At 37.7% G+C, this 13,725-nt stretch overlaps 2 protein-coding genes across 3 annotated transcripts in view; both read right to left on the bottom strand.

Annotated features, from left to right (window-relative positions):
• The window catches only part of lsm2 (LSM2 homolog, U6 small nuclear RNA and mRNA degradation associated), a 4,527-nt gene extending 3,393 nt beyond the window's left edge, over window positions 1-1,134 (bottom strand). The window contains exons 1-4 of the mRNA XM_015380967.1: window positions 1,069-1,134; window positions 798-865; window positions 531-561; window positions 372-431 (exon numbers count right to left, since the gene is read on the bottom strand). Of these exons, the coding sequence (XP_015236453.1) occupies window positions 372-431; window positions 531-561; window positions 798-865; window positions 1,069-1,071 (162 nt within the window). The 5' untranslated portion in view covers window positions 1,072-1,134. The remainder of the gene's footprint in view (window positions 1-371; window positions 432-530; window positions 562-797; window positions 866-1,068) is intronic.
• A 2,527-nt stretch (window positions 1,135-3,661) lies between these two features.
• The window catches only part of inpp5d (inositol polyphosphate-5-phosphatase D), a 33,027-nt gene continuing 22,963 nt past the window's right edge, over window positions 3,662-13,725 (bottom strand). Inside the window, exons 16-27 of one of the 2 annotated variants that reach the window (XM_015380992.1) lie at window positions 10,205-10,313; window positions 10,028-10,116; window positions 9,753-9,834; window positions 8,207-8,296; window positions 7,988-8,098; window positions 7,824-7,900; window positions 7,659-7,746; window positions 7,323-7,469; window positions 7,169-7,226; window positions 6,891-7,094; window positions 4,748-5,151; window positions 3,662-4,671 (exon numbers count right to left, since the gene is read on the bottom strand). In XM_015380992.1, the coding sequence (XP_015236478.1) occupies window positions 4,631-4,671; window positions 4,748-5,151; window positions 6,891-7,094; window positions 7,169-7,226; window positions 7,323-7,469; window positions 7,659-7,746; window positions 7,824-7,900; window positions 7,988-8,098; window positions 8,207-8,296; window positions 9,753-9,834; window positions 10,028-10,116; window positions 10,205-10,313 (1,500 nt within the window). In that variant the 3' untranslated portion in view covers window positions 3,662-4,630. The remainder of the gene's footprint in view (window positions 4,672-4,747; window positions 5,152-6,890; window positions 7,095-7,168; window positions 7,227-7,322; window positions 7,470-7,658; window positions 7,747-7,823; window positions 7,901-7,987; window positions 8,099-8,206; window positions 8,297-9,752; window positions 9,835-10,027; window positions 10,117-10,204; window positions 10,314-13,725) is intronic. The other variant, XM_015380993.1, reaches the window with a different exon arrangement.

The raw sequence follows: 13,725 nt of genomic DNA on the forward strand, positions 1-13,725 counted from the left end.
ACATTTAAATATAACTTCCCTACAACTTTATCACAGTGTAAACAAAATATTGTCCCACAGGATACTAGTGGATGGCTGAAGGTATGAACAATATAGCAACAGATGTCTTAAATTTGGACAGATGTATTGTTGATGGATGAAATAACCTACTGATGAATGGATGGATGGATGGATGGGAGCATTGATAAAACTTTGAAACAAAGGTTTAGGGATTCAAAAAAGAATAAAAAAGGATGGAACTAGAATAAACTGTTCATACTCCATTCTTGAATTATGTTTTGTGAATAAGCTTCTTATATTTGGAAAGAAAAGGACACAGCATCATTAGAAAACCTCTTAAACCTAAAGTTAGGACGGGCAGGAAAGCTTACCATGTGTGGATATTTTTCTGGATCTGTCACACTGATGTCTGTCAACTTGATGTTCAAATACTGCAACATAAATGAGAAGAAAAGAAGAAAAATAACATTACAAACCACTGTAACATTTTAAAGACTTGAAGTATATTAAAAAAGCCATTAAAATCAAACCTGATCAACAGAGTGAAGTGTTCCACATATGCTGCAAATAGAAAATGGATATCAGTTCTTCTATTATGAGCATGCATTACTGGGAACATGCAAAAAAAAAAAAAAAAAAGCTGCTTGACATACATAGATATTTCTGTTTTCATAGAAATATCCGTACAGTAGTTTTGACTTAGCAGATGCAGCTAGCTTAGTCGTTTTCTCTAAGTGAAAACCAGCGGTCACAGTGAATAAAAGATGAGTGTTTGGTCTGCATCATAAAGCACTAACCTCAGGTCGTTTTTGAGCTCCACCACCACGTCCTTCCCCACCAGCGACTTGAAAAACGAATAGAAAAGCTGGAAAAGAGAGCGACAAGCTAACGTTACTGCTAGCTAGGAGCTACATGTCGAGCACGATGGAGGCGGTTTATAGAGAAGCGCTGCACTCAAACCGCTCCAAATAATCAAGATGAACCCGGAATTACATAATAAATACTCTGAGTTTAAGGAGTTTACGCGTAGTTTGTTATTAAATCGTAAAACTTGTTAAGCTTTCCTACCATTCTTGCTGGGTTTAAGTCCGTCTACTGTTAATGACGTATGAGGCTGCAAAGACTCGCCGGCCCCAGCAGGGGGCGCCAGAGATGTTTTTAGCGCTCAGAGCATGAAAGGAGAAGTAGGACTTTTTTTATATATATATATAGTATAGAACTTTATTGACTGATGATTAATGACATACAACTTGGATACACTTTACAGAAAAACACAAGTATAGGAACAAATGCAAAAACAACAAAAAAAACAAAAACAAAAAAACACCTAGAATCCTGCTACATGTACATTTAAATTATTATGTCATTTTATTGTTTTGATTGATTTCTTTTTCTTTTTTTATCCCCAATTTTTCATTGGTATGCCACTGTTTTAAGATCTTTCATATTTAAGATAAAGGAAGGTGTGTTTTTTCCCCCAAATAATTTTATATAGATAGTATTTTGATAAAATTATAACTAAATTAATTCTAAATATTTTTTCATCAATTGTTACATTTGGATTAGCGACCATACAAAGTATTTCAAGTGAGCTCAGAAAAAAAATAAAAAAATAAAAAATAAAAATAAAAATAAATTATACACACACACACACACACATATATATATATATATATATATATATATATATATATATAATTTATTTTTTTATTTTTTGGGGATATATATCTTTGAAAGTGGAACCAGAAAGAAGCAATGTGGACATAATCAACAAAAATATGCGCAACGGGTTCACCTTTACATCCACAAAATGTACAATTGTTACTTGCAAAACTTAGATATATTTAATAAGGAAGGGGTAATGCTGATTAACAATTTTGAAAACAGCCTCTTTGACTTTGTTCATATCAATTTATTGATAAAGAAATAAAAAAGTTCCAGAGTTTCCTGTCCTTTAGAGTCTGTATCTGTGTTTACATACAGGGGTAGAGATGAGGAAAGGCTCATTCCTGCTAAAACATGGTTGCATCTATTATCTGTAAGTGGGATTCCAGCTATAGTAGGAGAACCAAGTGATAAAGGCAGAGAGGTTTCAATGCTTTGTGCTAAATAGACAATACCAATCTTAATAGCTGTTCACCATTTTAAACTCTTTTCTAGAAGTATTGAGAAGTAGCGGACTGTGTATGGTAGCCTCAAAAAATAGCAAAAATCAATTACTTAAACAATTCTTAGATAATTAATTTAGCTAATAATAATACCGTAATTCAAACATGTTACCGGAACTTTTTAATCAAACAAAGTACATGTAATTAAATATTTCCCATTTGATTTTGCTCTATGGCAGCACAGGAATTAAGTGATGACAATTTGTTGTTTTATGTAAGTACAAAGGCTATATGGCCTACAAACATGTAGGGTTAAAAACTATTTAGTATTTTGTAATCTATACATTTATTGTTGTGATACTTTGCATTCTATCATCATAGACTATTAAAGTAAGCACTGCAGTACACAATAAATATTTAAATTGTGACTAAATCATCTCCTGTTTACATGTGGTCTGATTTAAACACACCAGATAAGTAAAAAATGCCTTTTTTTTAGGTCTGTATCTTACCTTCTCTAAAAAAGAACATTAGTTTATGTAATCCTTGCAGGCAGAGAAAAAGTCTCTTGAAAACATGAAAGGGTTTTTAAAACCTACACCTAAGCCTGCGGATACAAACCAAAGAAAACAAAATAAGGCAAATTCCTCCCAGATTATATTTCGTTTATTAGAATTATTTGTTCTTTTAGTTGTAGAGCTATTGTGAAGTTTTATAGATATAATTTCTAGATATACATCATGATTGCAGGTGGGATAAAATGCTGAATCTGGTTCTTCTATGTAAATTGTAAATTCTGGTTGCCATATGTTTTTTCTCCATGTATCTTAGTTTCCATGCTTTAGCTCCAGTCCCTGCTTAAAGCCAGAGCAGAAATGTGCAAATGGGTCTCTATGTAAGAATAGAATACAAAGAATCCCTGTCAGTGTGGACAAGGCCTGATAGGCAGGCAGATAGCACTTTAATTTGCATATGGTTTTACAACAAAGTTTGAATATCTTCATAAATGGATGTATATTTACTTTTCACAAAGAAGATATTGTGGTTAAAATAGGCAACCCTCTCCACATATTCTATAAAGTGACTAAAGTCACACAAAAAACTTACAAATCACTTACATAGATATAAGGTCAAATTGTAAGAACTGTAATGCATTAAAAAATAGACTATACTTTTTATAAATGCACTTATAAGTTTGCTGTGAAGATTCTCAGTCATCCAGGTCATAGTCATTCCATAAAAGTTTAAAAAACAATCCGCTGGACTTTGTTTCCAAGGTTTGAAGATGTTTCGCTTCCCCTCAAGGAAGCTTTTTCAATTCAAAAGGGGAAGCGAAACGTCTTCAAACCTTGGAAGCAAAGTCCAGTGGATTGTTTTTCAAACTTTTATGGAACACTTATAAAAAATTACAAGTTTCTTCACAACCAGTTATTTTATAAGGAATCACCTTGTGAAAGAAAAAAAATCAATAAAAATAATACACATTGCCATTAAACTTCCACAACTGTATTTATTTTGGAATGTATTATACATTTGGAGACAAATATGACATCGTTTGTGCAATTTAATACTGTGTGGTATACATTCATCAGCCACAGTATAGTGTAAAGTCCCATTTCTAATTATTTGGAAGCAGAATTAGCTTTTGTAACCGACAAGGTGTGTGACGAAAGTTTAGCAGATATCGACTTTCTGTAACAGTAAAGTAAGATCGATGCAGCGACATCAAACTGAAATATAATGTGATTTCATTTCTTGATCTCACATTTGCTTTGACCTCTTTGGACTACCATAGAAACATGGCTGACTTGGCGAGGAAACAAAAAAAATAAAAACTAAGCTAATAAAAACATAGCAATACTAGTTATGTTTCGTTTCTAATCCCAGATCCCATTAAGTGGCTTATATGGAACAAACTGACAGCTTGCTGGGCCCCCACCAGGTGTGATCTGATCAATTTAAAGCTGCAGCCATCGTGTAGATAACTTAGCTTAGCATAAGACTGGAAATGTAGCTTAGTTCTAACTAGTGTTGCACCGATACAAGTATCAGGACGGGCCCCGATCCAGCACTAAAATGGTGTTATCTGTATCGGCGAGTACCAACAAATAGGGCACCGATACCATTTCGAGAGCTAAACTTTTGTTCAACTATTGTATTCGACTTTGTATTAGTCTTTTTCCTGCTTCACAAAGGTAGGCAACAATTATTTTACATCCAAGTAGTATGCATTTCTTCATATTTACACACACACATCAATTTCAAACAGATGGTATCGGTATCGGCCGATACTGCACAGCCGGGTATCAGGTATTAGTATCGGGGCCAAAAAAATGGTATCGGTGCAACACTAGTTAACTCAAATCTATAACAAAGGGAGAAATATGTTTTTTTGACAGTGCAGAGAAGTAATAGGCTATACTGTGACACAGTGATGAAAAGAAGCAGTTGGAGCTTTGGCTTCACTTAATGCAGGGAAGGCAGCTGTTTCTGTCAGTGCTGGCTTTATTTGCAGCTTTATCTCAGTTTATTGGACGGCCCGTCTTTGGAAACTCTGGATGCACTGAGAAAAAAAAAGAAAAAAATCAATTAGTGTCTGTTTATTTAGCTTTATCTATTAAGTCTTTGGTGTTCCTTACTGTCTTTGTTAGGCAGGTATGAACCGGGTCTTGACGGGATTCTCTGTTTGCTGGGGAACTCGGAGGTTTCTCTGTAATCTCTGGGTTTGGGGTTCTGTGGATCTGGGCGGGATTTGGACGGCAGAGGAGGCTGATTGTGTCCCAGCCCTCCCTCTGAGCGAGAGGGAACCACTGGTTTCTTGTGTCCTGGGGGATGTAGGCTGATGGGGGTGGGCGGCTGGGATCTGTTCTCAGAGGAGGTGAAGGAGCGGTTGCGTGGCATGGGCAGCGGGGGGCGATCAGACTCTACGTCTGCTGTTGGTGTAAGAAAGTCTGGCTGGAGGTGGGCTTGGTCTTTGTGTAATTTGGACATCGAGCCGTACAGTGGGTTGTCTAACATCTCTGACAGCTTCTCATCTTCACTCCTAGAGGAGAAGAATCCATCAGTAAGGATAAGTTTATCAATTGTTGGATCACATCAAGTGTAAATATTAATTATTGTTCTATGTTCTAAAAACAATGATAAAAAAATGAATCTGGTCTGTAAATAAAGAAAAAATACTGAATCTCCCTTTACCTTTTTTTCTTTTTCATAAAAGGGTAATTTTTCCCCTTTGAAAAAAATTATGAAACTTCAGTTTCCCCCCTTTTTTACTTTATTTTCTCCCTCTTTATTTAGTTCCTTCCTTCCTTTTATTTATTTTTATTTAGTTTCTTTCCTCTTTTCTATAAAAAAACCAACTGAACTCAATTTTTTTTTGCCCGTTTTTTTTTGGAAAAAGAAATGGATCAAATACACTAATTTTTCCCTTTAATTTCACCCTTTTGAAAGCTGTTTTTTGCCCTCTTTTTATTTTTCCTTCCTTTTTTCATTCTGAAAAAAAAAAAAAACCTGCCTCTGGACTGGATCGATGGACAAATGTTGTCTCACTCCGACATCTGGGTATTCCCACAGGACAATCAAGCTCCACAAGCTTTAAAATTGGTTTTAACCCAGGGGAAGCAGGCTATCATTAGTCATCTGACATGGCCCAGACCTCTACCTGAGTAGAAATGTATGAACTAGGCCTATAAAGTGGCTTAAAACCAATTAATATAAATAAATCTATTTTCTCCAAGAACAGTTGTTGAGTATGTAGAAGATATATGATTGAAAGAAGGTTGTTTCTCTACAACTGACTAAAAACATTAAAATAAAAACCAAGTGTGCTTTCATGCCTGTCTCACTGTGAATACATTTAAACCTGTGTTGCTTGCAGAGAAATGTCATACAGTTCAAGCTTAACCAATTGAAGGGTTTAAAACATGCTAAAGGTAAAAAGAAGATAATAAAAAATTCCGAAATCTATTTTTCACTTGCTTGCAATGATGCAATCATTTCAGCAGTGGTGCACATGCTATTGGATTTTTTTATCTGTCCATCATAAAGCGTTGGGAAGCATTAAGGCAAGTACACCTCGCATCGGCATGCAGAAGGGGTCGGATACTGACCACCAGTGGCGGTTTTATACCAAATGTATCCGGGGGCTAGGAAGGGGGCCAGCGTGTTTTCATGGGGGCACAGAAAAGCGTGAAATATAAATCAGGGCAAGGGATTCAAATATATTAAGAAAGCTGCATGAAGTCAATTTTCTATTCAATTGTGTTCAATTGAAATTGTATGTCTTACTAGGTCAATATAAATTCATAATTTAGGAATTTAACATATTTTTGACTTAATTTAAGTTAAAATTACTCTTTTCTATAAAATCTGAATTAGAACGCAAGAAAAACTGTTAAATTAAGCTGTTAAAATTAGATTTTTATTTGTTTTGAAAAAAAATTTAGCAGTTGAAAAATGGGATCCTATCTCTATATTGGTATATAAACTTTGAATTTGTAAAGAAAGAAAATGAAATAGATCCAAAGGATGTATCGGTAACCATGTCTGTTCCAGTGCACATCATCATTAGAGTTTCTCTGAGTGTTATGTCTTCAGTACAGGGGCCTTAACAGGGGCCAGGACATGATCTACAGGGGCACTGGCCCCGGTTGGCCCTTTCCTAGAAACGCACATGCTGACCACATGGAGGACCCATATTGTAATTGAATATGGCACCTTTGCACCCCAGAAAGCATGGGTGCACTATTCCCTATAGAAGTGTGTTAATAATGAGGCACTTACGCGGTATAATTTATGGCGGTGGAACTTCTTGGGCCCATATCATAACCGGGCTTCTTGGACTCTTTACCTCCTTGTCCACCACTGGGAGCATTTCTCGGGGTCATGCTGTAACTCCAGCCCTTATCTGTCACATTCCCACTTTTGAATGAAAATCCCATGTAATTGGGGTTAGTAATATCGTGTGTTTGTGTAACAGAGGACCTGCTAACAAAAAGAAAACACAATGAGTCTCAGTTTAAGATGCTTTTTGAAGTATGACTGTGTGAATGGCCTCTTACTTGTCTCCACCTCGGCTCTTTGAAGGAGCAGCGTCGTCTCTTTCAATTTTAATGAAATCTGAAAAATATTTGAAAACAATAATTAAGAAAGAGTTTATCTGAGGAACTTGGAAGAGATTGAACGAGCAGCAGGTTAGCTGATTTCCAGTCGTACCGTATAACTTCTCAGTGGGTTTGAACTCAGAGGTGCGTAGCTGGATGCCACCAGTCAGCGTGCCCGTCTTCTCTCCATGGTGAGTCAGCGTGATCTGGAACTCCCTATAGCAGAACTGTGCCGCTCGCAGTGCAACACATCCCTCTCCTTTAGGCAAGGCAAGACAAGGCAAGGCAAGGCAAATTTATTTATTAGCATTTATTAGCAAAATAAAACAGAATCAAAGCAAGTAGGGAAAAAAAATATTTACCTACCGGTAAAAATATTTAGGGAGAACATATCAGAAAGAACCATCGCTCAATGAAAAACGACACAAAAAGGGACCGGCATCCTTACCATACGACTCGTCAGAGTCTGTCGATTTCACGCAGATGAGGATGTGCTGATCCAAGAGGTACTCGGGGTCAGAGATGATCGGAGTGAGCTTTGAGAGAACAGACCGGAGGCGATTATTACTAGATCTGTTTTGGTAGTAACTGTGGAAAGGGGCTTTTTTTTCACCTCGACTTTATTCCCGAACCAAACTTTTATGGCGCCGTCGGTATCTGTGTTATCTCCCTCTGAGGTCTTCACAGTTTCTGAAGGGAACAAATGTTTTTCATAGGCTCAAATCACTCAGCAAATAATCCAGCAACGTGCTCGCTATGATTTAAGACTAAACCTACTCTCCAAGCAGCTGGAATGGAACTCTATAAAGAACCTGGTCTTTGACTTTGTCAGCAAGATGGCCACACAGTTCATGATCTGGATACCACCCTGAGGAGCGCTATTGGGATCTGAAAAATCACAGAGGAGGCCAAGCATCAGAACGCAGTGTAACACATCCTTCACTTTACTTTAGGTCAACCGGTTTGTTAAAGATAGGCGCTGTGTATGCACTATACCTTGCTTGGAGACAAACTGGGATGCAACTCCCACTTCAAACGAGGCAAAAACAGGCGAGTGGTCGCTGGTCATGATGTCATTAGTGCATCCTGAAGATTAAAAAAAGTCCAAATGGTGTTTTTCATCAAATGTTGTCAAAAATACTTGGAGAGAACTTAAGACATAAGACTAAACATCACTACTAAACCAGAGAAGAGAAAGAATAATGATGCAAAGACAAAGTCGGACAAAACAGCAAAACTAATTTTAAAATCTTCCTCTTATTAAATTTTTTTTAAAAGTTGAATTTCTGGATTACATTTTTTTTAATTTTATAAAAATTTCAATTTACAAAACCTGTTCTTTCTTTGCAACAATAATGGAATAAAATTCACTCACTAACTCTTCAGAAATGATAATATGATACAAAAAAAAAATGCAGCAAATCGCACCGTAAGAAGGGATGTCTGAACGCAGCAGATCCAGGACAGTGAACCAGGAGCTACTTACAATGCATAACTTCAAGCTCTGCATTAAAACCTGGATCTCAGATTAACATTAATCCCAAAGTTTAACAACGTCATGATCACAACTCAGAACATCAGGCATATTTACTGAATGATATCCTTCCTTACAGTTAGCATCACCAGCTAGTTCAGCAGCAGTTGGAAAAACTTGGGCTGTTTCTCAATATGCGTTCTTGAGCGTTCTCGTGTGCTCGTGACACGTCATCAGCCTCAGCCCGAGTACCGTTCCAATTCTCAAGAACGCCAGATCGAGAACGCACCAAATCCCCGGATGTTGTTCTCGCCCCGCCCTCTTTATCGAGCATGCATCAGAGCAGACTTGTGCGGTCTTCATACTGACCGCTTCCCCAGAATGCCCCAAAAGTACGGTTTGAAATCTTTTGAGGTGATAACATTATGCATTTAAGCCTCCCTGTGTGGCCTGTTTACAGAGTTAGTGCGAAATTAAAAAATAAAGTCCGACGTTGAGCGGACCAGAGTGACCAGCAGACCTCCGGGGGTAATCGCAGCCAGGGCTAATGTTACCCCGTCTGTAGTGCACTTCTCTCGGTCTACTTATGTGTGAACTACCGCTCATTCTGACAACTCCCAACAAAGAAATTCCCGCCATTGCTGGTTTTATACCCACGGTTCGGTAATTTTTTTTTATGTTTTTTAAGCTTTAGACATGAAAAATATTGTTTTCAAAATGTTTTGTGTAGGGAATAAATAGTTTTGACTGTTAAAGAAATCCTAAAGAATGTTGCATGTGATGACGTCACGAGTATGCTTCTGTTCCAATACACATACGTGCTTGCGTGCTCGCGTTCTCGTCAAGTCCGATCTTCCTGCGTTCTCGTCAAGAACGGACTTGACGAGAACGCGAGTGCGTACTCGCGTTCTCGTGAATTGAGAAATGGCCATTGTCTCTACTGAGCCGCTAGACTGATAGTTATAAAAAGTTTGAGAATCAATAGTTTAGATAAATTAATCCTGTTTTTGAAAGGAGGTTTCCATAAGTAGAGCCTTGATAATTGGATGATGCAGGACAAATACTCACCGTATGCTTGGCACACAACATGAACCAGAGGATAAGACTTCCGCAGCACTCGATCGCACCATGATGGCAGGTTGTATTTTGTCTGCAAATGTAATTATTCATAATTAAACCATGAATGTGAAGGTTTCTACTGAAAACATTCCCAGTGTTATCTATTTGTGTAAACAAGGGTGAAATAAATACTAATTTGGACTTTTATCTAGATTCAGTTTTATATATGTTCCAGGGTGTTGTGTGTTCAGGATTCACTTTTTACAAACCAAACACACTCTTACCCCAGTAGCTTTGGCCTTTGTGTAGGCATACTTCTCTCGTGTATCTCTCTCAAAGCGATACGTGGGTGGAAATGTTATTTCCTCCTCCTCTGCAGTTAAAATAAAGATTAGATTGACTTTCTCACCACCGATTCAGCTGTTGCATGTCTGCGATGGTCTGCACTCTTCATAACTCACCAAAATGCAGGAAGACCTTTCCGTCATTCCTCTCCTTGTTGAGCTGGTCTCTGCCCAGGAGGTACTGGTACTGCTGCTGTTTGATCTTTGCCACAATGTCCTCAGCATCCTGCAAAGGGAAGTGGTGCAGTGACTGTTCAGGACTTAAAAGGGTTTGCAGCTTAGAAGGAGGATAACCTGACGCTCATTTAGACTTCAGTCACAAACCTGGACAATAGTGAACAGAGTGATCTGGGTCCAGCAAGATCTTATAACAAAAGAGAATTACCAAAGCATTTAGAAAGCTGGAAACCTTTTTTTCTTTTTTTTACTATTTGTCCAACTTTGCTGAGCTTTATTTTGAATTCTTACACAAAGACAAATGTGAGTAACTCTTTGCATCACTCTGAACAATCAGTTCCCAATGGTTACACATGGTGGTGGCAGCATTATGCTGAGGGAATGACATGGAAGCAGGTTAGAGTTTATGGGAAGATTAATAGTTTCATATACAGACCAACATTGGAGAGAAATCCTCTTAAAGGCATCAAAAGCCTTAACATTAAACAGGAGCTTCACCTTCCAATAGGCCCAAGCTAAAAATTCACTCTAACAATATAATTAATGTATATGTTCAGACCTAAATCAAACTGAGATTCTGAAAGTTGAAAGCTGATGTCTACAAATGCACCAGCTAAACCATAATATGCAATAGCTAAAAGCTAAAATCCTTCTTTTCAGCATCCATAAAAATCAGGCCAGTAAATATTAGTTGAGACCAGCCAACCAGTAGGGGTGTAAATCACCAGCTGCATCATGATGCAGAATCAGGATGCTTGTTCATGATGACAAAGCAAAATTTGGTGATATCACCAAGTCTGTCATGATACTGATGAGATGTAAATACACACCAATCCAATTATTAGCACGTATATTAACTCACAGAAAATTCATTGACAAAACAAAACATTAAAATGCATCAGCTGGTAACATTATGAAACAGTAAGGATGGAGCATCCATACATCTGTCATAAAAGGTTTTTTTGTTTTCGCCACCACTCAGCTAGCATTGCATGACAGAGCAAATATCTCCTACCACAGCTCATGTATAACAGCTGAGCATGTATGTGAAATATTGCAGCTTTTATGTCACAGTGTACCTATTTGTTTCTACTCTAATGCTCACTCTGGGATGTTTAAACAACTTTTATATGGCACTTGATTTAAACTTCCACATCTGGAAATAAAACTATATTCCATTCCTCTCCTTTGCTTGCATTTCATTTCCTTTCTTTTGCTGGCTTTACTTATCCTATCTCCCCCCTGATTTTCATGTCTTACTTTTCCTTTCCTTGTCTTGCCTTTCCTTACCTTTTTTAAGATGATCAATATTTTATAATGGATCGTTGCATTGCTACTTCAAGTTCAACTGATTTGTAAATGGCCAGTCATAGTAAGGAAACAATAAGAGAAGATGTCAGTACTGACATCAAAGACGCAAAACATGGTGCACTACGATGAGAAGAGAAAGAAAGAAACTGTATGGATCCTATTATTATATATTTTTTTTTGTGATAAATGTTCAAGAAAAGTTCCCCTTGTATCCAAATCTCAGGGAAGCTGCAGGGAAAGCCTGGTTAAAATATAAAAGTCAAAGCATCTCATTTGATGCAATAAATATTAGGGTTAAAGGCAGCACATTCAGCAAAACCTAAAGAAAAGTGAAACCCTTTTAGGGGGTTTTCAGACAAAAATGCAAGAACATGGAAGCACAGCTAAAAAAAAAAAAAGAAGAAGAGTGAAAATCCTTAAATTTGGCCTGTTCTACAGAAACATGATCTGTAGACATGGAGTAACTTTTGCACTTCTCTGTAAATTGAAGACATTTCGAATTAAATATGAGAACTAATGAAACTGATGGTTCAGCCATCTTTATAAAAACTGCAGTCTTCACCATAAGGTGCAATTTGCAATTTACGCAGATCTGAAATAGGGTTTTTCTTAACTGTTATTTTAAGAAGGTAAAGTTGTTTTAACGTAATATTAGTTCTGCTCTGAATCAGCTGTCAGATTATCACCTACTGCAGAGTAAGATAGTGACTTTTAACAGCTTCCTCACTTCTGAAAAAGTGAAACCATCCCTTTGAGTTAGCATAAGTTTGCATCATACATCAGTGACCTACATAATCCGGATGTAAAATGCGGAGGATGGACCAAGTCATTACTTCCCAAGCAAGTCTCCTTTCTCTAAAGATGGGATAAAAAGTCAGTTAATAAGAGGAATTGAGGGTTACTATTAATGAACGGCAGAAATATGTATTCTATTGTTCATCCAACTCATAGAATGTGCCATAGCAACAGCTTTGGCTGCGGCCACGAAACCAGTGACATCACAGCGGGCTCTGGTCTGACAGGAAATAAAGCGACTTTGTTTTGATTATGAATGACGCATTTCTGCTGTTATCCGCAATGATACAGAGACATGAGGTAATGCTTTGCTCTGAAGGTATTGGGCTTTTTGGGTGGCCTAAAAAGCCTAAGAATATTCCATCAAACTATACTAATTTGATGAAGTACTTTCCTCATTATGACTATACCTTTCAGTGTGTATATCTGCCATGTCTGCCAGGCAAGCTATCGGAGTTACTTCACACTTGGCTTTTGTATGGGCAAAAAAACTGAACCGGCAGAGGAACTTTTTTCTAAATATCTTAAGACGGGGTGTCAAACTGGTTCCAGAAAGGGCCCTTTTGGCTGCAGGTCTTATTTCCAACCAAGCAATAGCACACCAGACTCCAGTCATCTCATCAAGTCATCATGTTCAGATTGGACTCACTTGATGAGATGAATGGAGTCTAGTGTGCTATTGCTTGGTTGGAAAGAAGACCTGCAGCCACACGGCCCTTTCTGGAACCAGTTTGACACCTGTGTCTTAAGACTCTCTTATAGATGGTAATTAATGACAGGAGAGAACTTTCAATTAAACTTTTCATCCCATCTTTAAAGTCAAACCTCAAGCAGTTAGGACGACACACAACCATCCCCATGAACTCACACCTGAGACCAATTTAGAGTCACCAGCAACCAAAAAGTCATCCTTTTGGACTGTGGGAGGAGGCTGGAGTTCCCGGAGAAAACCAACACATCTACATGGAGTCTTAAGACACAAAGACTGTAGACCAGGATTAAAACCCATGACCCTCTTATTAGCAATACAGCGACAAACTAGGCCACCTTTATAGCTTATTATAAGAAGAGGTCAAGTCCAAGGTGATGAGAATTTAGGTCAAAGTCTAGTCCAAAATCTTTTCGAATGTTACCAAGTCATGTCAGAAGTGAACAAATCTGTGGCTTTACCAGAGTAGTGGCCTTTGACCTGATTACTGGATTACTGTGCTAACAGTAGGGAAGAAGCAACAGTCCATGCATTTGTTACTTTAAGGCTGGACTATTGTCATTCTTTACTATCAGGAAGTCCACAAACTGTAGTTAAAAGCCTTCAGCTGATCCAAAATGCTGCAGCCAGAGTTCTGATGAAAATT

This window comes from Cyprinodon variegatus, unplaced genomic scaffold (genome assembly GCF_000732505.1).
Source record: "Cyprinodon variegatus isolate N-32 unplaced genomic scaffold, C_variegatus-1.0 Scaffold226, whole genome shotgun sequence".
Lineage (NCBI taxonomy): Eukaryota > Metazoa > Chordata > Actinopteri > Cyprinodontiformes > Cyprinodontidae > Cyprinodon > Cyprinodon variegatus.